Source organism: Oncorhynchus kisutch, linkage group LG8 (genome assembly GCF_002021735.2).
Source record: "Oncorhynchus kisutch isolate 150728-3 linkage group LG8, Okis_V2, whole genome shotgun sequence".
NCBI lineage: Eukaryota > Metazoa > Chordata > Actinopteri > Salmoniformes > Salmonidae > Oncorhynchus > Oncorhynchus kisutch.
This window is the reverse complement of record NC_034181.2, coordinates 37,637,069-37,664,338: the sequence shown is the minus strand read 5'-3', so window position 1 is coordinate 37,664,338 and position 27,270 is coordinate 37,637,069. Positions and strand designations below refer to the sequence as shown.

Genomic DNA, 27,270 nt, shown 5'->3' with positions numbered 1-27,270 from the left:
CCTTTGAAATGGACTGGAAATCAATTTACCAGGTACCTAGATAGCTGATATACATTTAAGAGAAATGTGGAAAAGACATCTCACAAATGAATAGAGGTTTATCGCTAAACAATTCAGATAGGTTTTATAATTCCGACTTTAGACATTATATAATTATAATACACAGTAAATGACGTTTTTTTGTGGATTGTTATATCTCAGTTTGAGAATACACCTTTTTATTCTAGAACATTTCTCTCACTGAAAGAGTGTCATCGACTTAAACAGTGTATATTTATTTTCCAACATCTGTGGAGGGGAAAAAACACACTCTGTTTTTTCTTGTCTGTGTGTAGCCTACTAACCACAATGTTTCCAAAATGTTTCTCCACACAACACAACACCTAGGGACTATTGTTAGCCCTCCACGACCCATTTCCTCCTCTATTTAGAGAGAGAGAGAGAGAGAGAGAGAGAGAGAGAGAGAGAGAGAGAGCATGCTTCTTGACTTGCAGACTGTGCAGTTCTCCCCCTGAACTACTGTATGTCTATCACCATATAAATCTGTGATGGCATGGAGGATGTGATTGATGCCTAGCAGTGTAGTGTAGCAGAGCAGGCCTAATGCACGTAGCAGACACCGAGGCAGCGCAACAGAGAGAACATGTGGCTGCTGGGTGCAGACGTCGTGGGCAGGCATGGTGGTCCTCCCTGTCCCAGCGTCTGTCACTCTCTCTCTCCCTGCTGCTCGATACATTCTAGAGACTCAACCTCTGTGTGTGTCTCTCTCTCTCTCTTTCTCTCTGTGCTACTCAATACATTCTAGAGACTCAACCTCTGTGTGTGTCTCTCTGTCTCTCTGTCTCTCTTTCTCTCTGTGCTGCTCAATACATTCTAGAGACTCAAACTCTCTCACTTTCACCATAGATTTTCTTTTCTGTTTTTCATTCACTTTTGGTTCATGTAGCTTTCGATATGCATATGCTTTCTAATGGAAATATTTGTTGAGACTTAGGTAGGCCATTTCCAGGTGTGTTCTCTCCATATAAAAACATATGAGATGAAAGAGGGGAGCACACAGGGCAAGAGACCAGCATCTGAGGAGGAGATGGAACAAAGGACGTGAGGGGGACTGATAAGATGGGGTGATGGGAGGCCTCCCGGGTGGCGCAGTGGTCTAGGGTGCTGCATCGCAGTACTAGCTGTGCCACCAGAAACACTGGGTTCGAGCCCAGGCTCTGTCGCAGCCGGCTGCGACCGGGAGGGCCATGGGGTGACGCACAATTGGCCTAGCGTTGTCCAGGTTAGGGAGGGTTTGGCTAGTAGGGATATCCTTGTCTCATCGCGCACTAGCTACTCCTGTGGTGGGCCGGGCACAGTGTGCGCTAACCAGGTCGCCAGGTGCACGGTGTTTCCTCCACCACATTGGTGCTGGCTTACGGGTTAAGAGGCGCGCTGTGTTAAGAAGCGCAGCTTGGTTGGGTTGTGTTTTGGAGGACGCATGGCTTTTGACTTTCGTGTCTCCCGAGCCCGTACGGGAGTTGTAGCGATGAGATAGTAACTACTAACAATTGGATACCACAGAATTGGGGAGAAAAAGGGGGTAAAAAAAATATGGGGGGTAGGGGGTATGGGGGGGTCGCACTGTGGGAAACAGCGACTTCCTCTGTCTGTCTGCCAGTGGAGCGAAGTGGAGTGGAGGGGGAGAGCAGAGAGAGAGAGAGAGAGTTGAGAGAGCAGGGAGAGCAGAGAGAGAAAGTTGAGCTGCCAGGCTTGGCTTTGGGCTGTCAATGGGACAGAGTCCCCACCACATACAGCAGCAGCAGAGGCAGGAGAGGCAGACCCCAGTGCTTGGCACTGGGCAGGAGCCTCCTGTTTGTCTAGGCGTTCCTCCCTACTGCCACTCTCTTCCTGCTGCTCGGAGGAGGAGGGGTGGGGGGGAGGAGGAGAGGGGCTGAGGGAGGGAGGGGAAGAGGGATGCAAGGCACACACCTTACCTCTCTCCCTCTCTCTCCCTCTGCACACACATCTCTACAGCACCACCACCACCACACCACCCACTCTGACCCGGCATCACACAGCTCAGCGGCCCCTGGACTGCAGCTAGGTGAGTGGGTAAATATTTACACTCCTCCAGCCTGTCTGTGTGTTTAAGTGTGTATACGTGTGTGTGTTCATATGTGATTCTGTGTGTGTGTGTCTGGCGTTTTGTGAGGTGGCAGGCGAGCCAATGGGACTTGTCTCCTGTTCCAGACCAAAACAAATCCTCACAATGATGTTTACTTTCCTACAGCGGTGTGTGTGTGTGTGTGTGTGTGTGTGTGTGTGCGTGTGTGTGTGTGTGTGTGTGTGCTAATGCCAGACTCTGTCTGGAGAGCTCTCTGTTGCTGTGGGAGAGACGGATGAGGTGAAGGTTTCATGCTAATTCAATTTCTGAAAGTGATGTAATAATTTGGTGCTCCCAAATGAAACTGTGATTTGGAAAGGTGATAATGTGTCATATAGTTTACCACATGCAGTGTGTTCTGATGATGTAAGTTGTTCTATCTAAGAAAGACAAGTGTTCAGTCATGTCTAGGTCATAGGTATCCAGTGTGAAGTGTGAAGATGGTCAGATCTTGTTCTCGGGGAGGCGACTGCAGCAGCATAATAACCTTGAGTTGAAAATGTACACAAATGATGACACCATGATTGTGGCGTCAGTGAAGCAACAAGCACCAGTCTAAGAGAGAGTCCGTGTACATTCTGTAGTATTATGTTTTACAAGAGTGAAATTAGTGAATTGCTTGGAGTTAAAGGAGTGGGGATTGTTTTTGGGGAAAAAGCACATGGAAATGTACCATATCAGAGCAACAGATACATATGGAAATGTACCGTATCAGAGCAACAGATACATAGGGTAATGTACCGTATCAGAGCAACAGATACATATGGTAATGTACCATATCAGAGCAACCGATACATAGGGTAATGTACCGTATCAGAGCAACCGATACATAGGGTAATGTACCGTATCAGAGCAACCGATACATATGGTAATGTACCGTATCAGAGCAACCGATACATAAGGTAATGTACCGTATCAGAGCAACAGATACATATGGTAATGTACCGTATCAGAGCAATAGATACATAGGGTAATGTACCGTATTAGAACAACCGATACATAGGGTAATGTACCGTATCAGAGCAACAGATACATATGGTAATGTACCGTATCAGAGCAATAGATACATATGGAAATGTACCGTATCAGAGCAACAGATACATATGGTAATGTACCGTATCAGAGCAACAGATACATAGAGTAATGTACCGTATCAGAGCAATAGATACATAGGGTAATGTACCGTATCAGAGCAACAGATACATATGGTAATGTGCCGTATCAGAGCAACAGATACATATGGTAATGTGCCGTATCAGAGCAACAGATACATAGGGTAATGTACCGTATCAGAGCAACAGATACATAGGGAAATGTACCGTATCAGAGCAACAGATACATAGGGTAATGTACCGTATCAGAGCAACAGATACATAGGGAAATGTACCATATCAGAGCAACAGATACATAGGGTAATGAATAGTGGCACTAGTGAGATGATCCACCTGTTGCTTTTTCCTGTTAATGACACAGCTCCAGGAAGTTTCCCTGGTAAAGGAGGAATACCACCAGCTGCTCTGAGGAAGGTAGGCTGTTTGGAAGTGCCTCGGTGTGATGGAGAAGTATTTGGTAGCTAGATCATTACTCACAAAGGACACATCAATTGCTGTTATGGTCACTGAGGGAAAACAATGTACGCAGAATGAGGTGTGGAACAAACTAGTGGAAGGCACTCTATCACAAAGAGGACTGAGTCCCCAAAGTGGTGTTTACTCGAAACAATGTCTAAAATGTCACTCATTCTGCAAATACATACCACATGCACTCTCTCTCTCTCTCCACTCCAAAACACCAGTGTCCTCTCCTCTCCTTCTCTCAGCCATGCCTCTGTGTGCACGTTGTATAAGCAGAGCGAGGTCAAGGACTCGTGGAGAGCAACAGGCGATTGAGTGGGAGCAACATCAATTTTCCACTTCACATATGAACGTGAGAAGGCTGCTACGAAAGGACGAAGGAGGAAGGAGCCCCAGTCTGGTTAAACAGCTCCTCCAGAAAGGATGAGTCTGCCTGGGCCTTCCATCCAGACCAGACAGCCCCGATCCGACCGGCCCCAGCTCCCCACAGCCTCCCCAGGGATAGCCTGCTGTCTGTCTGCTGCCTGTGAAAGAAAAACACCCCTCCTACCCTGAACAGGGGGCCCCAGGGGGGCAGAGGGCCGGGAGGGGAAAGGGGGACGCAGGGGGGTGTGGCTAGGGGGGAGACGCGCAGGGCTGTGTTTACTCTCCTCTGTGGCCCTGTGAAGCCATGTGAGGAGGAAGGCCTGTCTCGACGGCGACAGACTGCGTGGTCTGTGGGAGAGAGAGAAAGGGAGAGCGAGAAAGAGAGGCATGGGAGAGGGAGAGAGAGAAAGGGAGAGTGAGAAAAAGAGAGCGAGAGAGTTTGGCAGCTGGACACGTTCCAGCTGTGTCTGGGAGGATAATGAACTCCAGGTGTTCCAGCGGGTAGTTTAAGACACCTGTCACCAATATTTAGTGCCAGAAAAAGCCAGACTGCAAACAGGGCTAGACGATCTGTTTGCTTATTTTAAGAAGCCTACCTAACTGGAGTTGTGGGCCTGATGAGGAGGAGAGGTGGGACAGGGGGATGTGCAAGGGGGCTTTTTCTAGAGTCAGAGCGTGTGTATGTCACTGACCTGATGTGTGTGTGTGTGTGCGTGCGTGCGTGCGTGTGCACGTGTGTGTGTTTGCATGAACGTGTGTATGTTACCTTACAGTAAACGTCTGGGCAGCCGGTGCATTCACACTAAGGTGGAGGAAACAAAGGCCTACCTGTGTGTGGAAGGGCTAGGCCTTCAGTTAGGAAACTTACCTTAGTCCCTCCAGCACTGAGCCTTGTTTGACATGCTGCTTCCATGTTCCAAATCCTGTCTCCAACACCTGTGCTCACTCAACAGCCTGTCTTTGTCACCACCTGTCTGCGTCTGAAGGTTTTCATCCAAGTACACAGTGATTGCCAGTGCACTAAAAAGTCTGAAGACATTTACGTTGAAGCCCACACAGATGTGGCACGAATAGGTTTCCTCTGAAACACGTTTAAGTGCTCTCCCTTGCAAGGACAGTAGATCCCTGATATACGCAAAAGCTAAGGACGGTTATAAAAGCCTGTTTTATATCACAGCATACAGATATCCAAATGTTGTATTGGAATTGGGACTGGTGATCTGTGAACTGAGTTTACTTCGCACTAATCGTACAGTGCATTATGCTCTAGGTAGGGGTCTGCTGTATCAGATATACCAATGTAAGTTCATTAAAGATGTCTTTTCATTTCCAGTGTTCTTCCCATCCTGTTTGTCTGTACCTAGTTCAGGTTTATCGGTGTGAGTCTTCAGCTCCTACCTTTCTGTCCCATTGAGGTCACTCTGTGTATTTGATCGTGTCAGGATGAGGATCTGGTCGTGGGAACAATGTGGGGAGACCAGCCTGGTGCTACTGGGGTTTCTCACCTTGGCTTTGTCTGTAGGGAACCTCTCAACCAGGGGACAGGTACGCTTGTCCTACTCTCTCTCTCTCTCTCTCTCTCTACATAGTACATGCTCGCCCAACTCAGGCCTCTCTCTTACACACACACACTCTCTATCACTGGCATCATTTCAGTCAGTCAGTCACACTGCTTGTCTGTTGTTCTGTCTTTCTCTTCTTCTCTATTTGCCAGTTGTTCCCTCACTCACTCTTGCTCCCTCTTTCTGGCCCTCACATCTCCAGACTATTCTTTGTTACATGTCTTCTTATAAAAACCCACAGCTGTTTTCTCTCACACCTTTTACAAGGAGAGCACAGTACATATCACTTGTCTCCACTTAACCCAGATTGGCAGAGTGGCTAGACATGCTTATAATTAGTCACAGTGTGTACAGGGCCCTGTTCTGCTGCTTCTCTCTAAGGGTTCTGTGTTGTGTCTAGGAGGAAGGGGGAGCCTCCAACAGTCTGGAGGACGAGCTGGAGTCCACCACATACTGGTGGGGGGAGTGGGCCAAGTGGACCGCCTGCACACGCACCTGCGGAGGGGGGGTCATGTCCCAGGAGAGGCACTGTCTCAAACAGAGGTCAGTCCGCTGACAGACAGTTTCGATTCTATACTGTTCTGTTCCATTCTATTCTAACCTGTTCTATTCCATTGCATTCTATTTTACTCAATAAAGGTGTTATTTATCTTCAAATCTCAACATGCAGGTTTACTCAATTCATTCATTTTCTATCCAAAGAAAGAAAGCAGCCGCTGCTAGAGACAACATGACCTGCACTGGCACTTCGAAGAAATACCTCCTCTGTAACACCAAGGTTAGCATGCATCTATTACTGCCACCCCGTTTCCTGCCGTTAGCAAAATACATGTTGACACAACACCCCACAACCCGAAGCCTATGATGCAGAAGTCAATGTAGACCACAAAGCTTTTTTTGTAATCAATTGAGATACAAATTGCTTAAGGTTTAGTACAGCGGCCACAAAGCCTGGTCCTGGAGAGGTACAGGGTGAACGGCCTTTTTGTCCTAGAGTTGTCACACCCTTTCATAATATAATGTAAAACTATTCTAAAATTAAAAATACATGAAGCAGACAGAAAAGTGTGTGTATATTTTCTTTCTTGTGCAGGACTGCCCTTCCTCTGGGAGAAGCTTCAGGGAAGAGCAGTGCTGGTCGTTCAACTCACAGGTCTACAATGGCAGGAACTACCACTGGAAACCCCTGTATCCGGGTAAGACCCATAATAAACCCGCTCTGCTCTGTGTCACTCCCTCCTGTGTGGCCTGTCCTCGAAGCTTGTTATTACACTGTGACTGACCTTTGTATCCATCCATCTACAGATGACTATGTCCATATCTCCAGTAACCCATGTGACCTGCACTGCACCACGGCCGACGGCCAGAGACAGCTGATGGTTCCTGCTCGGGACGGAACGTCCTGCAAGTACAGCAACTACAGAGGGGTCTGTGTGGACGGCAGATGTGAGGTCAGGGAACGCTTGTTTCTTACATCTGCTGAGGAGATTGCTTTGCATATTCTGTGAGAATGGCCGAAATGCTCATTATCCTGGTCACATGATAGTGTCAATAAAATAATTCAGTTTACTTGCTATATTCCGTGAGTGTCATACGTTCAACTTGCTTTGCATGTGCTGAAATGATTCAAAATTATAATCATCCTGTTTGTCTTAACATCATTTCTGCAGCCAATCGGGTGTGATGGAGTACTTTTCTCACCCAACATGCTGGATAAGTGTGGTGTGTGTCAGGGGGATGGCAGCAGCTGCAGCAGGGTCAATGGAAATTTCCGCCGCGGGGCCACCACTTTGGGTAGGAGTGTGTTCAACCTCAACCACAAACTGAGATAGTTTGGGTGTGTGGATGGATGGATGGGTGGGTGGCATGGATAGAGGGTACTGATGGAGGAGATATGTCTCTCCATCTATTCCAAACCTTGAGCACACCTATCCGGGACGAGCCCCACAAATACAGTAGGGCAAAAAAGTATTTAGTCAGCCACCAATTGTGCAAGTTCTCCCACTTAAAAAGATGAGAGGGGTCTGTAATTTTCATCATAGGTACACTTAAACCATGACAGACAAAATAAGAAAACAAATCCAGAAAATCACATTGTAGGATTTTTTATGAATTTATTTGCAAATTATGGTGGAAAATAAGTATTTGGTCAATAACAAAAGTTTATCTCAATACTTTGTTATATACACCCTTTGTTGGCAATGACAGAGGTTAAACGTTTTCTCTAAGTCTTCACATGGTTTTCACACACTGTTGCTGGTATTTTGGCCCATTCCTCCATGCAGATCTCCTCTAGAGCAGTGATGTTTTGGGGCTGTTGCTGGGCAACACGGACTTTCAACTCCCTCCAAAGATTTTGGCTAGGCCACTCCAGGACCTTGAAATGCTTCTTACGAAGCCACTACTCCGTTGCCGGGTGGTGTGTTTGGGATCATTGTCATGCTGAAAGACCCAGCCACTTTTCATCTTCAATGCCCTTGCTGATGTAAGGAGTTTTTCACTCAAAATCTCACGATAAATGGCCCCATTCATTCTTTCCTTTACACGGATCAGTCGTCCTGGTCCCTTTGCAGAAAAACAGCCCCAAAGCATGATGTTTCCACCCCCATGCTTCACAGTTGGTATGGTGTTCTTTGGATGCAACTCAGCATTCTTTGTCCTCCAAACATGACGAGTTGAGGTTTTACCAAAAAGTTCTATTTTGGTTTCATCTGACCATATGACATTCTCCCAATCTTCTTCTGGATCATCCAAATGCTCTCTAGCAAACTTCAGATGGGCCTGGACATGTACTGGCTTAAGCAGGGGGACACGTCTGGCACTGCAGGATTTGAGTCCCTGGCGGCATAGTGTGTTACTGATGGTAGGCTTTGTTACTTTGGTCCCAGCTCTCTGCAGGTCATCCACTAGGTCCCCCCGTGTGGTTCTGGGATTTTTGCTCACCGTTCTTGTGATCATTTTGACCCCACGGGGTGAGATCTTGCGTGGAGCCCCAGATCGAGGGAGATTATCAGTGGTCTTGTATGTCTTCAATTTCCTAATAATTGCTCCCACAGTTGATTTCTTCAAACCAAGCTGCTTACCTATTGCAGATTCAGTCTTCCCAGCCTGGTGCAGGTCTACAATTTTGTTTCTGGTGTCCTTTGACAGCTCTTTGGTCTTGGCCATAGTGGAGTTTGGAGTGTGACTGTTTGAGGTTGTGGACAGGTATCTTTTATACTGATAACAAGTTCAAACAGGTGCCATTAATACAGGTAACGAGTGGAGGACAGAGGAGCCTCTTAAAGAAGAAGTTACAGGTCTGTAAGAGCCAGAAATCTTGCTTGTTTGTAGGTGACCAAATACTTATTTTCCACCATGATTTGCAAATGTGATTTTCTGGATTTTCTCTCTCATTTTGTCTGTCATAGTTGAAGTGTACCTATGATGAAAATTACAGGCCTCTCATCTTTTTAAGTGGGAGAACTTGCACAATTGGTGGCTGACTAAATACTTTTTTGCCCCACTGTATGTCTCTGAAAGAGAACTATAGCCAGTTAGTCTGACAACAAGCTCAATATGTGCTTCTTTAGCCAACTCTTCTGATGTTCAGGCTATTTAGTTGCAGGTAAAATGGAGTCATCATAATGTTTCCTGTCTCCAAGGTTACTCCTTCATCACATCAATCCCTGAGGGCTCCTGGGACATTCAGATCATTGAGAGGAAGAAGTCAGCTGATGTTTTGGGTGGGTACTTCCTTCTTATCCTGCTCACCATGCCATGTATACACACATCTCTAATGTTCGCTGTTGGTACGGTGTGATGTTGTTATGTTGCATATAAGGTGCAAAACATTTATTCAAGATTTTCAGAAAATACAGCAATGGGATCCCTATTAATCAACTGAAATTAAACTCTGATGATCTACAGTCTGAAGTTTACAGACACCTTAGCCAAATACATTTAAACTCTGTTTCACATTTCCTGACATTTAATCCCACTAAAAATGCCATGTCTTAGGTTAGTTAGGATCACCACTTTATTTTAAGAATGTGAAATGTCAGAATAATAGAGATAATTATTTATTTCAGCTTTTATTTCTTTCATCACATTCCCAGTGGGTCAGAAGTTTACATACACTCAATTAGTATTAGGTAGCATTGCCTTTAAATTGTTTAACTTGGGTCAAACATTTCGGGTATCCTTCAACAAGCTTCCGACAATAAGTTGGGTGAATTTTGTCCCACTCCTCCTGACAGAGCTGGTGTAACTGAGTCAGGTTTGTAGGCCTCCTTGCTCGCACAAGCTTTTTCAGTTCTGCCCACACATTTTCTATAGGATTTAGGTTAGGGCTTTGTGATGGCCACTCCAACACCTTGACTTTGTTGTCCTTACGCCATTTTGACACAACTTTGGAAGTATGCTTGGGTTCATTGTCCATTTGGAAGATCCATTTGTGACCAAGCTTTAACTTCCTGACTGATGTCTTGAGATGTAGCTTCAATATATCCACATAATTTTCCTACCTCATGACGCCATCTATTTTGTGAAGTGCACCAGTCCCTCCTGCAGCAAAGCACTCAACATGATGCTGACAAACTCGTGCTTCACGGTTGGGATGGTGTTCTTCGGCTTGCAAGCCTCCCCCTTTTTCCTCCAAACATAACGATGTTCATCATGGCCAAACAGTTATATTTTTGTGTCATCAGACCAGAGGACATTTCTCCAAAAAGTAAGATCTTTGTCCCCACATGCAGCTGCAAACCGTAGTCTGGCTTTTTATGGCGGTTTTGGAGCAGTGGCTTCTTCCTTGCTGAGCGGCCTTTCAGGTTATGTCAATATAGGACTGTGGATATAGATACTCTCCTACCAAACTATGCTGTTTTTCTGGGATTGATTTGTACTTTTCCCACCAAAGTACATTCATCTCTAGGGGACAGGACGTGTCTCCTTCCTGAGAGGTATGACGGCTGTGTGGGCCAATGGTATTTATACTTGCATACTATTGTTTGTACAGATGAACGTGGTACCTTCAGGCGTTTGGAAATTGCTCCCAAGGATGAACCAGACTTGTGGAGGTCTAAAATTGTTTTGAGGTCTTGGATGATTTCTTTTGATTTTCCCATAATGTCAAGCAAAGAGGGACTGAGTTTGAAGGTAGGCCTTGAAATACATCCACAGGTACACCTCCAATTGACTCAAATGATGTCAGTTAGCCCATCAGAAGCTTCTAAAGCCTTGACATCCTTTTCTGGAATTTTCTAAGCTGTTTAAAGGCAGTCAACTTAGTGTATGTAAACTTCTGACCCACTAGAATTGTGATACAGTGAATTATAAGTGAAATAATCTGTCTGTAAACAATTGTTGGGAAAATTACTTGTGTCATGCACAAAGTAGATGTCCTAACCGACTTGCCAAAACTATAGTTTGTTAACAAGAAATCTGTGGAGTGGTTGAAAAACGAGTTTTAATGACTCCAACCTAAGTGTATGTAAACTTCCCACTTCAACTGTATATACTTTTATTTCCTTTGCGATCTCTTGAATTGACTGTATCCATTTATGGTCATGTATGGGGAGGAGAAATTCCAGTGTAGGGTGAAGGAACACACCAGGCAGGTCCGAGATACTGTTGTGAAGAAGTTTAAAGATATGACCTTTTCTGTAGAGTCAACCAACCGGTCCTCCTCCAATGGTCGTCCATCCCCTCAATGAGATTGTTTTATCCTATCCCCCCACAGCTGTGACCGATCAGGCAGGGAACTTCTTCTTCAATGGGAACTACAAGGTGGACAGCCCCCAGAACTTCCATGCGGCGGGGACCGTCTTCAAATACCGGCGGCCCATGGATGTGTATGAGACGGGGATCGAGTACATCGTAGCCAAAGGGCCCATCGACCAGGCCATCAATGTTCTGGTACTGTAGCCTGCTGAGGTCTGCTCTGCTCCCTCCCCTCATCTGGCAGCCAGGGCCTCTGGGTAATGTCTAGTTTAGAAGTAGTGTACACGTATCCAGTAGCTTGCAGGTGCAGGGTAGAAGAAGGAAAAGTTCTGCGAGATAGATACCTGCAAACTGATAATGCTCCTTCATTTTCGTTGTGCATCTTTTCGTGTTAATGTGTTACACAGTAAAACTACATGTACAGTGCCTTGCGAAAGTATTCGGCCCCCTTCGTATTCGGACCTTTTGCCACATTTCAGGTTTCAAACATAAAGATATAAAACTGTATTTTTTTGTGAAGAATCAACATCAAGTGGGACACAATCATGAAGTGGAACGACATTTATTGGATATTTCAAACTTAACAAACTTTAACAAATCAAAAACAGAAAAATTGGGCGTGCAAAATTATTCAGCCCCTTTACTTTCAGTGCAGCAAACTCTCTCCAGAAGTTCAGTGAGGATTTCTGAATGATCCAATGTTGACCTAAATGACTAATGATGATAAATACAATCCACCTGTGTGTAATCACGTCTCCATATAAATGCACCTGCACTGTGATAGTCTCAGAGGTCCGTTAAAAGCACAGAGAGCATCATGAAGAACAAGGAACACGCCAGGCAGGTCCGAGATACTGTTGTGAAGAAGTTTAAAGCCGGATTTGGATACAAAAAGATTTCCCAAGCTTTCAACATCCCAAGGAGCACTGTGCAAGCGATAATATTGAAATGGAAGGAGTATCAGACCACTGCAAATCTATCAAGACCTGGCCGTCCCTCTAAACTTTCAGCTCATACAAGGAGAAGACTGATCAGAGATGCAGCCAAGAGGCCCATGATCACTCTGGATGAACTGCAGAGATCTACAGCTGAGGTGGGAGACTCTGTCCATAGGACAACAATCAGTCGTATATTGCACAAATCTGGCCTTTATGGAAGAGTGGCAAGAAGAAAGCCATTTCTTAAAGATATCCATAAAAAGTGTCGTTTAAAGTTTGCCACAAGCCACCTGGGAGACACACCAAACATGTGGAAGAAGGTGCTCTGGTCAGATGAAACCAAAATTGAACTTTCGCAAGGCACTGTATCTTATCTTTTCTTTCATGGCCTCACTCACTGGCAATCAAGCCCCATGTCTGAATGAGTGCAGGCAGGCTAGACGGCTGACTCTAACAGCAGTCATGTACTGTACAGTATTTACTGTATCTGTGCAATTGACTGAGTTTGATAGGAGGGAGGAGGGAATGGGTGAGCTCTCGGTCTCTGGTGCTATTCTGGTCTGTCTCTGCTGCTTGCATGTTCTCTCTTAAGTCATCCAAAAAAAGACCTTGGCAAATACCTGGTCAGTAATAATTCTGTTTGACTGTGCTGTATTTGTGCACAATGTAGTTTATTACGCAGAGCATTACCTCTGGTGTAAGACACTGTAAAAGAGAAGTATAACCAACATCATTTAATCCAAAGAATCCGTCTGACCCCCCCCCCCCCCCCCCCCCCCTCACTCACTCACTATTTTGACTCCTCATAGGTCTGGAACCAGAATGGTCGTATCCCTTACATCACGTACGAGTACACCGTCCTGAGAGAGTCCCTGTCCCCTGTCCCTCAACCTCCCGTCTACACTGGCCCCGACAGCACCGCCCCAGGGGTTTCCGTGGAGATGGGCAGTATGGTGGCCCCCAACGGGAGCACGTATGACAAGGTGGCCCCTGAGACCCAGAGGAACCAGGTGCTGAAACAGGGGGCCAAGGCGTCAGGGGCCGAGGGCCAGAAAGGCCAGGAGACCAACGAGGTGTATGAGGAGACAGGAGCCATCGACTGTCACCAGGACAGCCCAACCCCACCACAATACACAGGTAACACCAGCATACTAGAAACCAAAAAACCAATACAATGAACATAACACAAATAATCCTAATTATACATAACCCCAATGCACAAGTGATTAACGCAGGTAACTGGGAGGGAGGGAGGATGGGAGAGAGAGATTTGTTCTCGACTTGCAGACTGTGCAGTTCTCCCCCTGAACTACTGTATGTATCTCCATATAAATCAGTTCACCACTCAGATATCAGATGAGATAAAATGTTGTTTTAAAAAAAGAGAGTCCTCGCTGCTGGCCCTTTGGAGTCCTGCATTATTCACAGGCATATATACAAAGAGGAGCTGGGGGAGATGAAAAATTCAGAGAGCTATGGCATTTTCTCCTTTTTTTAAATGGCTGCATCACAAACATGAGTGGTAATGAGTGCAAGCCGACCTGCCTGTACCAAGCTCTCAGACAGCCCTTCCACTTAGACTGTGGGACAGTTATGCAGGGAGTTTGGCCATTGGGTGAGACCGAGGCCCTCTACTGCCTTAAGGAATATGTTGAAAGGCTTTGTGTGCTGTTTTGTTGTAGTGCACAAACTGCACATAAAACTCCTCTTTTATTAAAGAAGCACCAGGAGTTTTTCCTGACCACCTGATCAGGAAACACCTCTGGTGGGACTTAGTATAAGGCTTTCTCCCACTTTAATAATTTCTCTATCTTTCCACACCCTTCTTGTTATCCCAACAGATGGCAACAGTAGTCACACAGGTAGCGTAGCAGTCCCTGCCCCGGCAGCCAGCAGGCCTTTAGAGGAGGGACCAGACTCGGAGAACCTCATCTGGAGAGTCTTGCTGGGCAAGCAGATTGGTCCAGATGAGCTGCTCACCAACATCTCAACCAATCAGCTCCTGACGGAGGGAGAGGGAGTGTTCTCGTTGGAGGTGGACTATAGCAGTGTGGAGCAGGGAGGCCAGTTCCCCCTCAACAGCTCTCTGGGGGAGTTCAGTCTGGGCGTGCGGAGGAATGATACTGGAGACCTGCTGTTCCCCAACAGGACGCTGCTGACGGGGATGAGGAGCAACAATCGCACCAACAGAACCAGGTAGAGTAAGGAGGGATCCACACAATGTTGAGCAGAAGTAAAGAGGCAATGTTGACCCAACGTCAGCTTGCTATCTGGTATAGGAACCCATCAAAACAATATCACTTCAGAATCCCATCCACAACCCCTCTGGTCTTCATCTTCCACCTCTAATACTCTTCACTTATTGATGCTGCTGCTGAGGGGTTCGAGTGAACACAACAGACCCACTGGGCACACACTGGTTGAATCAACGTTGATCCTTGTTAATTCAATGAAATGACGCTGAACCAACGTGGAATAGATGTTGAATTGATGTCTGTGCCCAGTGGGGAGTCCTTCTCTCTCTAAGTAAGGATTGAAGTGAAGGGCTGTGACAATACCAGTATAGCAATATGTTTTTCATGGAAAAAAGGAAAACACGAAACAGACCGAACTATTTGGTCCTTTAAAAGCCTGCTTTGTAAAATATAGCTTGGAAAATATATACATGTGACTGTGGATGACAACATAATGATGTTTGTTTCCAACATTAAGGCTGTTTTCCTAAAGAAGTTAAATTCGCTTCATGTTTTATTTCCTTACCACGATACTGACACGTATCGCGATATTGGTATCGTCCCGGCCCTACTGGAGTGAGTCATTTCAAGGCATGTAAAAGGGCTGGATATTCTCGTCAGGAAAAGGGCCCATGCTGCTGGCTGGGCTGGCTGGGGGAATGGAATGTGCTCCAGGCTGGCTTCTGGCCCCATCCATCCCTTACTTCTTTTTCTTTTTGAGACATCCAAAGAATCGCATGGAGAGGAGACAGCCAAAGAATCGCATGGAGAGGAGACAGCCAAAGAATCGCATGGAGAGGAGACAGCCAAAGAATCGCATGGAGAGGAGACAGCCAAAGAATCGCATGGAGAGGAGACAGCCAAAGAATCGCATGGAGAGGAGACAGCCAAAGAATCGCATGGAGAGGAGACAGCCAAAGAATCGCATGGAGAGGAGACAGCCAAAGAATCGCATGGAGAGGAGACAGCCAAAGAATCGCATGGAGAGGAGACAGCCAAAGAATCGCATGGAGAGGAGACAGCCAAAGAATCGCATGGAGAGGAGACAGCCAAAGAATCGCATGGAGAGGAGACAGCCAAAGAATCGCATGGAGAGGAGACAGCCAAAGAATCGCATGGAGAGGAGACAGCCAAAGAATCGCATGGAGAGGAGACAGCCAAAGCGCAGGGCTGGCTGGGGTAGCATTCCATCATATTTATAATTCATGTTGGCTTCCCTGCACTGTGTCCAAACACCGCTTTGCCAGTTCTCCTGCCAGAGCCCCATAAAACACATCACATGACACACCCTGTCTTCCCCTGCCCTGGGGAGAAGAACGGATTGGAGGAGAAGAAGAAGAGGAGGAGGGGGGGAGGAGAGGAAAAGAGGAGGAGGACGAGTAGGAGAAGGAGGGGGACAGATGAGAGGAAAAGGAGGAAGGGAAGGAGGAGGAATAAAAATGGGATACGGTCCACTTAAAAGCAAATAATTCAAGGTATTTGCGGCAAAGTGAAAAATATGACTGGGAAGAAACATACTGTCAGACTGTAGTCACCTCCAGGGATAAATGTGCAGGAATTAGTCACAGTTGCACTGAGATATGCCGGTTAGGAATGATTCAATGTTCCTGTGTATTTTCAAATAAACATCTCTGCTCTGGCTATAAAAAAAACAGCCAGTGATATGACAAGAATGTTCATGTCACTTTTATGTGAATTAATGAAAAACAGAATGTCGCTGGCTGTTATGATTTGGAGGGTGAGGTGAATCAGCCGTGTGTGTGTGTGTGTGTGTGTGTGTGTGTAAACGAGAGAGACAGAGAGAGAGAGCTGGGGTTCAGTGGGTTTACTGTGAAAGCCTGGTCATGTCTTGTTTGACAGTGTGAAACCTTCTGAAAACCTTAACCTTATTGTCATGTTGTGTTTGACAGGACTAATCAGAGGTTCCTGCAGAAGAACTTCAAGCTGAGCCCTGCAGACATGTACCGCTGGAAACTGTCTTCTCAGGAACCCTGCTCCTCCACCTGCTCTATAGGTAAACATACACACACACACACACACACAGTATGTATGGATTAGTTATGAAATTGTAAGTTATAATTTCTGCTGCAGGAGTGTCAAAGTCCTTTGCCATGTGTGTTCGCTACGACGGCGCTGAGGTGAATGACATGCACTGTGACACTATGACCCGACCTGAGCCTGTTCATGACTTCTGCATTGGGAGGGAGTGCCAGCCCAGGTATGCACCAGAAAACAACACGCTGAGAAAGTACTTAAAGGACTGTTTACCGGTCGGACGACTCTTGAAGTGATGCAAAGTTCTTTGAGAACAATGTTTGCCTCTTGGCCATTACCATTTTATCTAAGATTCGATTTCATTTACTTCCGAAGATAACTAATTGTGCCTGAACTCTGCTCTATTTGCATCCCCTCACCCTCAGGTGGGAGGCGAGCAGCTGGAGTGAGTGTTCTCGTACCTGTGGTGAGGGCTTCCAGTTCCGTCTGGTGCGCTGCTGGAAGATGCTGTCCCCCGGGCTGGACAGCTCTGTGTACAGTGACCTCTGCACCCTGGCAGAGCTGGAGAGGCCCCTGGAGCGCCGCGCCTGTAAGAGCCCAACCTGTGGCCCCCAATGGGAGGTGGCCGAGTGGACTGAGGTGGGTGGAGCTATACTGTGGGAGTGGATGGTGGGACAGGGGTTGTGTGTGTGTGTGTGTGTGTGTGTGACTAATGACTGAGTAGGAACACTATAGTAGGTAGATTGTTGCATCCTACTGTTTGAGCAACTTTAGGTGATATTGAAGGTGAGTGTGTCCTCTCTCCTCTTTCCTGTACAGTGTCCAGCGAAGTGTGGCCGCAGGGCCCAGGTGACCCGGGAGGTCAGGTGTTCAGATGAAACCAAGTCATGTGATCCCCTGACCCGCCCCCTTAACACCAAGAACTGCACAGGCCCGCCCTGCGAGCGCCAGTGGACTGTGTCAGAGTGGGGGCCGGTGAGTACACTACTTCCACTCACTACTACAATTCTGTGGTACGTTGATGACTGATACAAATAGTGATTGCACTGGCTGTTTCTCTGGATCAGTAATACTATGTGTTATTGCCGTGTCATCCCCGTTGAAACTGTGACCTCTGCAGTGCTCTGGGTCGTGTGGCCAAGGGAAGATGGTACGTCACGTGTACTGTAAGACACCAGAGGGCCGTGTGGTGCCTGAATCCCAGTGCTCTCCGGAGAATAAGCCCCTGGCAATCCACCCCTGTGGGGAGAAGGACTGTGCTCCACACTGGCTCACTCAGGATTGGGAGAGTGTAAGGCAACTGGGTCATTTTGTTGATGTTCTGTTGATGTTCTGTCAGATGTTTTAGTGATGTTCTGATGATCTATATATGGTCTCTTAATGCTCTGTTTGTGTCCTATTTTGACAATGTTTACTTGATGTTCTCTTGATGTTCTGCTGGTGTTCTCTTGATGTTTTGACAATGCTATCCCAATGTTCTGTTGATGTTCTATATACATTTTCTTGATGTTCTCTTGGTTAGAGATTCATTAGCTGAGAGCAGTCTTTTTTTCCTCTCAGTGTAACACGACATGTGGCCGCGGTGTGAAGTGGAGAATTGTGCAGTGCGCCGGCATCACTGCTGGGAAGTTCCAGGCCCACGACGACGAGGCTTGTGGTGCCAGTAAGAGGCCCGAGGAGGAGAACACCTGCTTCGAGAGGCCCTGTTTCAAGTGGTACACCACGCCCTGGTCTGAGGTGAATAAAATTTCAACCATGACATTGTTCACAAAGGCAGTCGGTCAAACTCACCTGCTACAAATATCATATCCCCAAGATATGCTAACCTCTGACCATTACAATAACAGCGGAGGTTAGCATTTTTTTTTGAGGGGGAGGTATGATATTGGTACTGCTGTAACTTTCTAGCTGATCATTATTCACAGTTAATTCAGAACTATCCATAATCATGGTAGCATCCACATTACTGTAGAATTGTTTAGAAACAAATCATATTATTTTACAATAAAAGTGACTCCACAATGACACAATGCATCATTTATCATTCATTTCTATTTGGCACAAGATGATAGTCTGAAACACAACCAAAACAAATAGCAAATCCAAGCAACAAGTTTGTAGAGTCACGAGCTTGATGTTATCATTGCATGCTAGGAATATGGACCGAATACTAAACTTTTGACTAATTGAATACATATATAAGTGAATTTGTCCCAATACTTTTGGGCCCCTAAAATGGTGGGACGATGTACAAAACGTGCTGTAATTTCTAAATGGTTCACCCGATATGGATCAAAATATCATCACATTAAATCTGACAGTGTGCACTTTTTTTTTGTACCTTTTATCTAGACAAGTCAGTTAAGAACAAATTCTTATTTTCAATGACGGCCTAGGAACAGTGGGTTGACTGCCTTGCTCAGGGGCAGACTGACAGATTTCTACCTTGTCAGCTCAGGGATTCGATCTTGCAACCTTTCGGTTATTAGTCCAACACTCTAACCACTAGGCTACCCTGCCGCCCATTTTAACCTCATATTGATTGTATCATTTCAAATCCAAAGTGATGGAGTACAGTGTGTCACTGTACCAATACTTTTGGAGCTCACTCTAGATGGTGTTCTATTAAAGACAACAAAATCATCCAATCAAATTGTATTGGTCACATGCGCCAAATACAAAAGGCGTAGTAGACTTTACCATGAAACGCTTACTCACGAGCCTTTAAACAACAATACCTCTTTAAACAATACCTCCTCTTTAAACAGTAAATAAGAAAAGATGTGCTAAATGAGCTAAAGAAAAAAGAACAACACAATAAATGAAGAATAACAAGACTTTATACAAGGGATACCAGTACAGAGTCAAAGAGCAGTGCTGTTGTGTTCACTCCCCAGTGCACTAAGACATGTGGTGTGGGTGTCTGGATGAGAGACGTGAAGTGCTACCAGGGCAGGGAGATTGTGAGAGGGTGTGTTCCAGTGGTGTGGTGCTATTTCTTTTTGGTGAGGGAGCGCAAGTTTCTCAAGTTTGTACCGGCAGATGTAGCCTATTAAATATCATTGTTAACTAAGCAAAAAAAGAAATGTCCCTTTTTCAGGACCCTGTCTTTCAAAGATAATTCGTAAAAATCTAAATAACTTCACCGATCTTCATTGTAAAGGGTTGTAAACGCTGTTTCGCATGCTTGTTCAATGAACCATAAAACAATTAATGAATATGCACCTGTGGAACAGTCGTTGAGACACTAACAGCTTACAGATGGTAGGCAATTAAGGTCACATTTATGAAAACTTAGGACACTAAAGAGGCCTTTCTACTGACTCTGAAAAACACCAAAAGAAATATGCCCAGGGTCCCTGCTCATCTGCGTGAACGTGCCTTAGGTATGCTGCAAGGAGGCATGAGGACTGCAGATGTGGCCAGGGCAATAAATTGCTATGTCCGTACTGTGAAAAGCCTAAGACAGCATTACAGGCAGACAGGATGGACAGCTGATCGTCCTCACAGTGGCAGAGCACCTGCACAGGATCATTACATCCGAACATCACACCTGCGGGTCAGGTACAGGATGGCAACAACAACCTCCCCGAGTTACACCAGGAATGCACAATCATCAAATCAAATCCCTCCATCAGTGCTCAAACTGTCCGCAATAGGCTGAGGGAGGCTGGACTGAGGGCTTGTAGGCCTGTTGTAAGGCAGGTCCTCATCAGACATCACCGGCAACGTCGTCGCCTATGGGCACAAACCCACCGTCGCAGGACCAGACAGGACTGGCAAAAAGTGCTCTTCACTGATGAGTCGCGGTTTTGTCTCACCAGGGGTGATGGTCGGTTTCCGGTTTATCATCGAAGGAATGAGCGTTACACCGAGGCCTGTACTCTGGAGCAGGATCGATTTGGAGGTGGAGGGTCCCTCATGCTCTGGGGCGGTGTGTCACAGCATCATCGGACTGAGCTTGTTGTCATTGCAGGCAATCTCAGCACTGTGTGTTACAGGGAAGACATCCTCCTCCCTCATGTGGTACCCATCCTGCAGGCTCATCCTGACATGACCCTCCAGCATGACAATGCCACCAGCCATACTGCTCATTCTGTGTGTGATTTACTGCAAGACAGGAATGTCAGTGTTCTGCCATAGCCAGCAAAGAGCCCGGATCTCAATCCCATTGAGCACGTCTGGGACCTGTTGGATCGGAGGGTGAGGGCTAGGGCCATTCGCCCCAGAAATGTCCGGGAACTTGCAGGTGCCTTGGTGGAAGAGTGGGGTAACATCTCACAGCAAGAACTGGCAAATATGGTGCAGTCCATGAGGAGGAGATGCACTGCAGCACTTAATGCAGCTGGTGGCCACACCAGATACTGACTGTTACTTTTGATTGACTGTTACTTTTACTGACTGTTACTTTTTTCAGACTGTTACTTTTGATTTTGACCCCCCCCCCTTTTGTTCAGGGACACATTATTCAATTTCTGTTAGTCACATGTCTGTGGAACTTGTTCAGTTTGTGTCTCAGTTGTTGAGTCTTGTTATGTTCATACAAATATTTACACATGTTAAGATTGCTGAAAATAAACGTAGTTGACAGTGAGAGGACGTTTATTTTTTGTTGAGTTTAGAATAGACCTATGCATCAAAAGCATCCTCAAACTGCAACGTCTGCCTATGCCCACGCATATTGTAAAATTTTTTCATAAGCTCAAACGCTCTAAGTTAGGCATACCATGGGAATATGCTTTTAGATCTTCTGGAATGAATTAAAGCAGATGGTGATAAACAACTATTAGCCTTGCTTGTAGGCCTATTTTTTTTTTTTTTCAATCTTAGCATATATCCTGCCTAGTGGCGCTCTGTTAAGTTTTGGCCACATGAGGAAAACAATTAGATCATTCAGCTTCAGATAAGAAATGACTGAGGAGTTGTTTTGGGTGTAACATTTTCTAGGCCAACTATCCTACAGTTGAAGTCGGAAGTTTACATACACTTAGGTTGGAGTCATTAAAACTCGTTTTTCAACCACTCCACAGATTTCTTTGTTAACAAACTATAATTTTGGCAAGTCGGTTAGGACATCTGCTTTGTGCATGACCAAGTAGTTTTTCCAGGGTCAGAAGTTTACATACACTAAGTTGACTGTACCTTTTAAACAGCTTGTAAAATTCCAGAAAATTATGTCATGGCGTTAGAAGCTTCTGATAGGCTAATTGACATTTTCTGAGTCAATTGGAGGTGTACCTGTGGATGTATTTCAAGCCCTACCTTCAAACTCAGTGTTTCTTTGCTTGACATTATGGGAAAATCAAAAGAAATCCTCCAAGACCTCAGAAAAAAAGTTGTAGACCTCCACAAGTCTGGTTCATCCTTGGGAGCAATTTCCAAATGCCTGAAGGTACCACGTTCATCTGTACAAACAATAGTACGCAAGTAAAACACCATTGGACCACACAGCCGTCATACCTCTCAGGAAGGAGACTAGAGATGAACGTACTTTGGTGCGACAAGTGCAAATCAATCCCAGAACAACAGCAAAGGACCTTGTGAAGATGGAGGAAACTGGTACGAAAGTATCTATATCCACAGTAAAACAAGTCCTATATTGACCGCTCAGCAAGGAAGAAGCCACTGCTCCAAAACCGCCATAAAAAAGCCAGACTATGGTTTGCAACTGCACATGGGGACAAAGATTGTACTTTTTGGAGAAATGTCCACTGGTCTGATGAAACAAAAATAGAACTGTATGGCCATGATGACCATCATTATGTTTGTAGGAAAAAGGGGGAGGCTTGCAAGCCGAAGAACACCATCCCAACCGTGAAGCACGGGAGTGCAGCATCATGTTGTGGGGGTGCTTTGCTGCAGGAGAGACTGGTGCACTTCACAAAATAGATGGCATCATGAGGTAGGAAAATTATGTGGATATATTGATGCAACATCTCAAGACATCGGTCAGGAAGTTAAATCTTGGTCGCAAATGGGTCTTCCAAATGGACAATGACCCCAAGCATACTTCCAAAGTTGTGGCAAAATGGCTTAAGGACAACAAAATCAAGGTATTGGAATGGCCACAAAGCCCTGACCTAAATCCTATAGAACATTTGAGGGCTGAACTGAAAAAGCATGAGGCCTGCAAACCTGACTCAGTTACACAAGCTCTGTCAGGAGCAATGGGCCAAAATTCTCCTCAATTTACTGTAGGAAGCTTGAGGAAGGCTACCCAAAACGTTTGACCCAAGTTAAACAATTTAAAGGCAATGCTACCAAATACTAATTGAGTGTATGTAAACTTCTGACCCACTGGGAATGTGATGAAAGCAATAAAAACTGAAATAAATCATTCTCTCTACTATTATTCTGACATTTCACATTCTTAAAATAAAGTGGTGATCCTAACTGACCTAAGACAGGTAATTTTTACTCAGAATAAATGTCAGGAATTGTGAAAAACTGAGTTGAAATGTATTTGGCTAAGGTGTATGTAAACTTCTGACTTCAACTGTATATGCTCTTATATTCAGTTCTGTTATGTAAAATGGTAATTAATCATTGTGATCTTGGGAAACATTGATTCAGCTTTGATCTAACTTTTCTAAACGAGCACCATTGTGAGAAGTGATAATCTTCTATTTGTAATAATAATAATAAGTGATGAGTACGACTACTAGGTGTAGGGAACAGATCTTGATGAAGGTTATTTTTAAGCAATTTGAGTGACTTTCTAATTGTGGTGCTGAAAGAACAGCACCGTAACCAAGTGGTCGCATATTGTTCTGGGTTCGACTGCGCAAGAGGGGGTCCATGTAGTCTTATGAACATCAAGGCAGACACGCCGTGAAGTTGGATCCTAGATCCATGCGGTGGATCAGTTTGTCTGCATACTCAATATAGGTGGTACGTTTCCGTAAGCTAAGCACTCGGACAGTAGGGCGAGTTCAAGTGTGTCGTACATGAGCCCCAAGTCCATAACAAACTGCTTTGAGGAAAGATGTTTTAGCAACCCCTGGCAGAGTTTTCTGCCTCTGGCTGTTCCTGTTACATCAGATTTGGCCCGCTCAAAGTGGTCAAGCCTCTGAAAAGTGGGCCCCTGTACACACGCCTACAGTTATTCATCATTTGCGCCACCGCCAGAGAGAGAGAAGACAGGGAAGAAACCACCATTTACATACCTATAGGCTGCTACACATTTATTTAGTTTATCATTCTATAATTTCCATGGAATGTTTGTGGTAATTAAATATAATTTATTTATAATTGATCAGAATTTGAATTTCCAGCTCTGTGTTATCTCAAATTGAAAAAAGTGAGGGAGCGCCGCTCCTCAGTGCAACGGCAGCACTGTACCCCTGGTATAAACCTGGTATAGTGCTGACGTGTGGTGTGTTCTCTCCCCAGTGCACTAAGACATGTGGTGTGGGTGTCCGGATGAGAGACGTGAAGTGCTACCAGGGCAGGGAGATCGTGAGAGGTTGTGACCCCCTGACCAAGCCTGTGGCCAAGCAGACCTGTGCCCTGCAACCTTGTCCCACTGAACCCCCAGGTACGTAAGCAAAAGCCTGGTCCCAGATCTTGCCAACTCCAATGACCATAGGAGTTAGCAAGACAACACAAACTGATCTGGGATCAGGCTCTGTAAGCAGCAAATCACTCTGGAAACTTTAGGAGAGTTAAAGTCTAGTCACAGGCAAAAGTCAACCGCAGAATACAGCATGTTTAAAGCACTTGTTTTTAATTGTATTATTTAAGTACACCTCTTTCTTTCATAACAGCCTAAGGTCCTGAGCATTTAGATTGTGGAGGTAAAAAGGCATTGATTGATTAATTCATTCATTAATTCATTCATTGATAGGTTTATCATTGCAGTATTTTTGGGTCGTGATGAGGCTACTTTTTCCATATCATTGAACATGTCATATATGTCTCTCTGCCATGCAGATGAGAGCTGTCAGGACCGTCCCACCACCAACTGCTCTCTGGCTCTGAAGGTGAACCTGTGCAGTCACTGGTACTACAGTAAGGCCTGCTGCCACTCCTGCAGGGCCCAGCACGCCTCTTAGTATTGCCTGACACCTACAAAACCTTACCCTGCAGCTCTCCAACCACCACTCCCCACCCCCTACCTCCAGCAGACCCCCACAAACCCCTTAACTCCAACCACTGCAAACCCATACCCACTTACTTCCAGCCAAAGAGCCCTCTACCCCAGACTACTCGTCGACAAATTACCCCCCAGTAGGTTCCTCTACTACCCCCAGTATGTTACTATATTACCCCCCAGTAGGTTACTCTACTACCCCCCAGTAGGTTACTCTACTACCCCCCAGTAGGTTACTCTACTACCCCCCCAGTAGGTTACTCTACTACCCCCCCAGTAGGTTACTCTACTACCCCCCAGTAGGTTACTCTACTACCCCCCCCCAGTACGTTACTCTATTACCCCCCCAGTAGGTTACTCTACTACCCCCAGTACGTTACTCTATTACCCCCCCCCAGTAGGTTACTCTACTACCCCCCAGTATGTTACTCTATTACCCCCCCCCCCCCCAGTAGGTTACTCTACTACCCCCCCAGTAGGTTACTCTACTACCACCCAGTAGGTTACTATAGTACTACCCAGTAGGTTACTCTATTACCCCCCTCCCCCCAGTAGGTTACTCTATTACCCCCCCAGTAGGTTACTTTATTAACCCCCCAGTAGGTTACTCTACTACCCCCAGTATGTTATTCTATTACCCTCAGTATGTTACTCTACTGCCCTCCCGTAGGTTATTCTATTACCCCCCAGTAGGTTAGTCTATTACCCTCCCGTAGGTTATTCTATTACCCCCCAGTAGGTTATTCTACTACCCCCCCAGTATGTTATTCTATTAACCCCCAGTAGGGTACTCTATTACCCCCCCAGTAGGTTACTCTATTACCCCCCCAGTAGGTTACTCTACTACCCCCAGTAGGTTACTCTACTACCCCCAGTAGGTTACTCTACTACCCCCAGTAGGTTACTCTACTACCCCCAGTAGGTTACTCTACTACCCCCCAGTATGTTACTCTATTACCCCCCCCCCCCCAGTAGGTTACTCTACTACCCCCCCCCCCCCCAGTAGGTTACTCTATTACCCCCAGTAGGTTACTCTACTACCACCCAGTAGGTTACTATAGTACTATAGTACCACCCAGTAGGTTACTCTATTACCCCCCTCCCCCCAGTAGGTTACTCTATTACCCCCCCCAGTAGGTTACTTTATTAACCCCCCAGTAGGTTACTCTACTACCCCCAGTATGTTATTCTATTACCCTCAGTATGTTACTCTACTACCCTCCCGTGGGTTATTCTATTACCCCCCAGTAGGTTAGTCTATTACCCTCCCGTAGGTTATTCTATTACCCCCCAGTAGGTTATTCTACTACCCCCCAGTAGGTTATTCTACTACCCCCCAGTAGGTTATTCTACTACCCCTCCAGTAGGTTACTATTACCCCCCAGTATGTTATTCTATTAACCCCCAGTAGGGTACTCTACTACCCCCCAGTATGTTACTATATTACCCCCCAGTAGGTTTGTCTACTACCCCCCCCCAGTTGGTTACTCTACTACCCCCGAGTAGGTTACTCTACTACCCCCCAGTACGTTACTATATTACCCCCCAGTAGGTTACTCTACTACCCCCCCAGTAGGTTACTCCACTACCCCCCAGTAGGTTACTCCACTACCCCCCAGTAGGTTACTCCACTACCCCCCAGTAGGCTACTCCACTACCCCCCAGTAGGTTACTCTACTACCCCCCCACAAGAGGTTACAATACTACTACCGCCCCAGTAGGTTACTCTACTACCCCCCCCCCCAGTAGCTTACTCTACTACCCCCCAGTAGGCTACAGTATAGCTAAAGGGCCTGGTCCAAATGAGAAGGAACAGTAGAATATGATAAAGGCTTCAGTCTGAACCACAACCACATACCTTTCTTTCAGAGAGGTTGTCAATTGGGCACATACAAAGAATGACACCCTGAAGTACTAAGAGTTAAGGGGGATAGATGAGAGAGCGAAGAGTGAACTGGTGCGTCTATTTGTGTCTTTTGAAGAGAGAATCATACACCAGAAATCTCTTAAACCATCGTTGTCATTGCTCCAAATATGAACAACCTATTTAGAGAAGGGTCCACACTAATGTGGAAAGATATTAAATTATTTCCTGGTTGACTATACTGCATGTCTAGTCTGAATTTAAGATAAATATTGACTATGAATATTATTTAACTATCTTTTAAATTAGTGTGTGGCACAGGAAAGGTGTCCATACTGAGTGTTATCCTTAACTATGATATGAGAAATAGTACAATACAATGTAACTGCCCCATTTCAGTTTTTATTATTGGGCCCATACTGCTATTTTTTGCAGAACATACAATTTATTTATTGCTCATCACACATGATTTTATCAATCATGGCATATAATTCATGAAGTTACTAAATGCCAGGTAGTTAAGTGTGAATGAGAGAGTGAATTTAGAGGTTAAGACTAAAGACACATGGTATGGCCATACAGTTATCCCATTCATGGACTGAAATATTCTTGACACTTGAAAAGGTTGAATTACATTGAAGAGTTTGTGTCTCATTTTTTACAATATATATATCCAGTGTACTGTTTTTGTGTAACTGATACCTCTTTGTACAAAGAAGTAATCATTGAGCTTTTGTACTGTCGTTAACTGAAGTCCTCAATGTATTTACCTGTATTTCGATTAAAAACTGTAAATTAT

The 27,270-nt window shown here is 45.4% G+C and overlaps 1 protein-coding gene across 3 annotated transcripts; it reads left to right on the top strand.

Moving 5' to 3' along the window:
- Positions 1 to 819: 819 nt before the first annotated feature.
- LOC109895734 (ADAMTS-like protein 2) lies at positions 820 to 27,270 on the top strand. 3 transcript variants are annotated; one of them, XM_031830273.1, is made up of 20 exons: positions 823 to 2,086; positions 3,620 to 3,672; positions 3,966 to 5,631; positions 6,049 to 6,191; positions 6,351 to 6,426; positions 6,742 to 6,844; positions 6,954 to 7,099; positions 7,319 to 7,442; positions 9,293 to 9,373; positions 11,368 to 11,543; positions 13,096 to 13,423; positions 14,128 to 14,482; positions 16,431 to 16,534; positions 16,612 to 16,738; positions 16,941 to 17,154; positions 17,335 to 17,490; positions 17,636 to 17,806; positions 18,076 to 18,252; positions 23,908 to 24,052; positions 24,448 to 27,270. In XM_031830273.1, exons 3-20 carry the CDS (start codon positions 5,530 to 5,532, stop codon positions 24,567 to 24,569), a joined length of 2,850 nt encoding a protein of 949 aa, XP_031686133.1. In that variant the 5' UTR covers positions 823 to 2,086; positions 3,620 to 3,672; positions 3,966 to 5,529; the 3' UTR covers positions 24,570 to 27,270. The 3 variants fall into 3 exon arrangements, with proteins under 3 accessions (XP_031686135.1, XP_031686133.1, XP_031686134.1); XM_031830275.1 differs by adding an exon at positions 24,282 to 24,311 and having other exon boundaries at positions 820 to 5,631; positions 24,448 to 24,561; XM_031830274.1 differs by lacking the exon at positions 3,620 to 3,672 and having other exon boundaries at positions 5,529 to 5,631.

What these genes read in the sequence shown, in the direction of transcription:
- LOC109895734 (XM_031830274.1), top strand. Translation starts at nt 5,530, where the DNA reads ATGAGGATCTGGTCGTGGGAACAATGTGGGGAGACCAGCCTGGTGCTA. An exon ending in CCGCGGGGCCACCACTTTGG is followed by an intron (nt 7,443 to 9,292) that starts GTAGGAGTGTGT and finishes CCTGTCTCCAAG; the next exon opens with GTTACTCCTTCATCACATCA. An exon ending in AATCGCACCAACAGAACCAG is followed by an intron (nt 14,483 to 16,430) that starts GTAGAGTAAGGA and finishes TGTGTTTGACAG; the next exon opens with GACTAATCAGAGGTTCCTGC.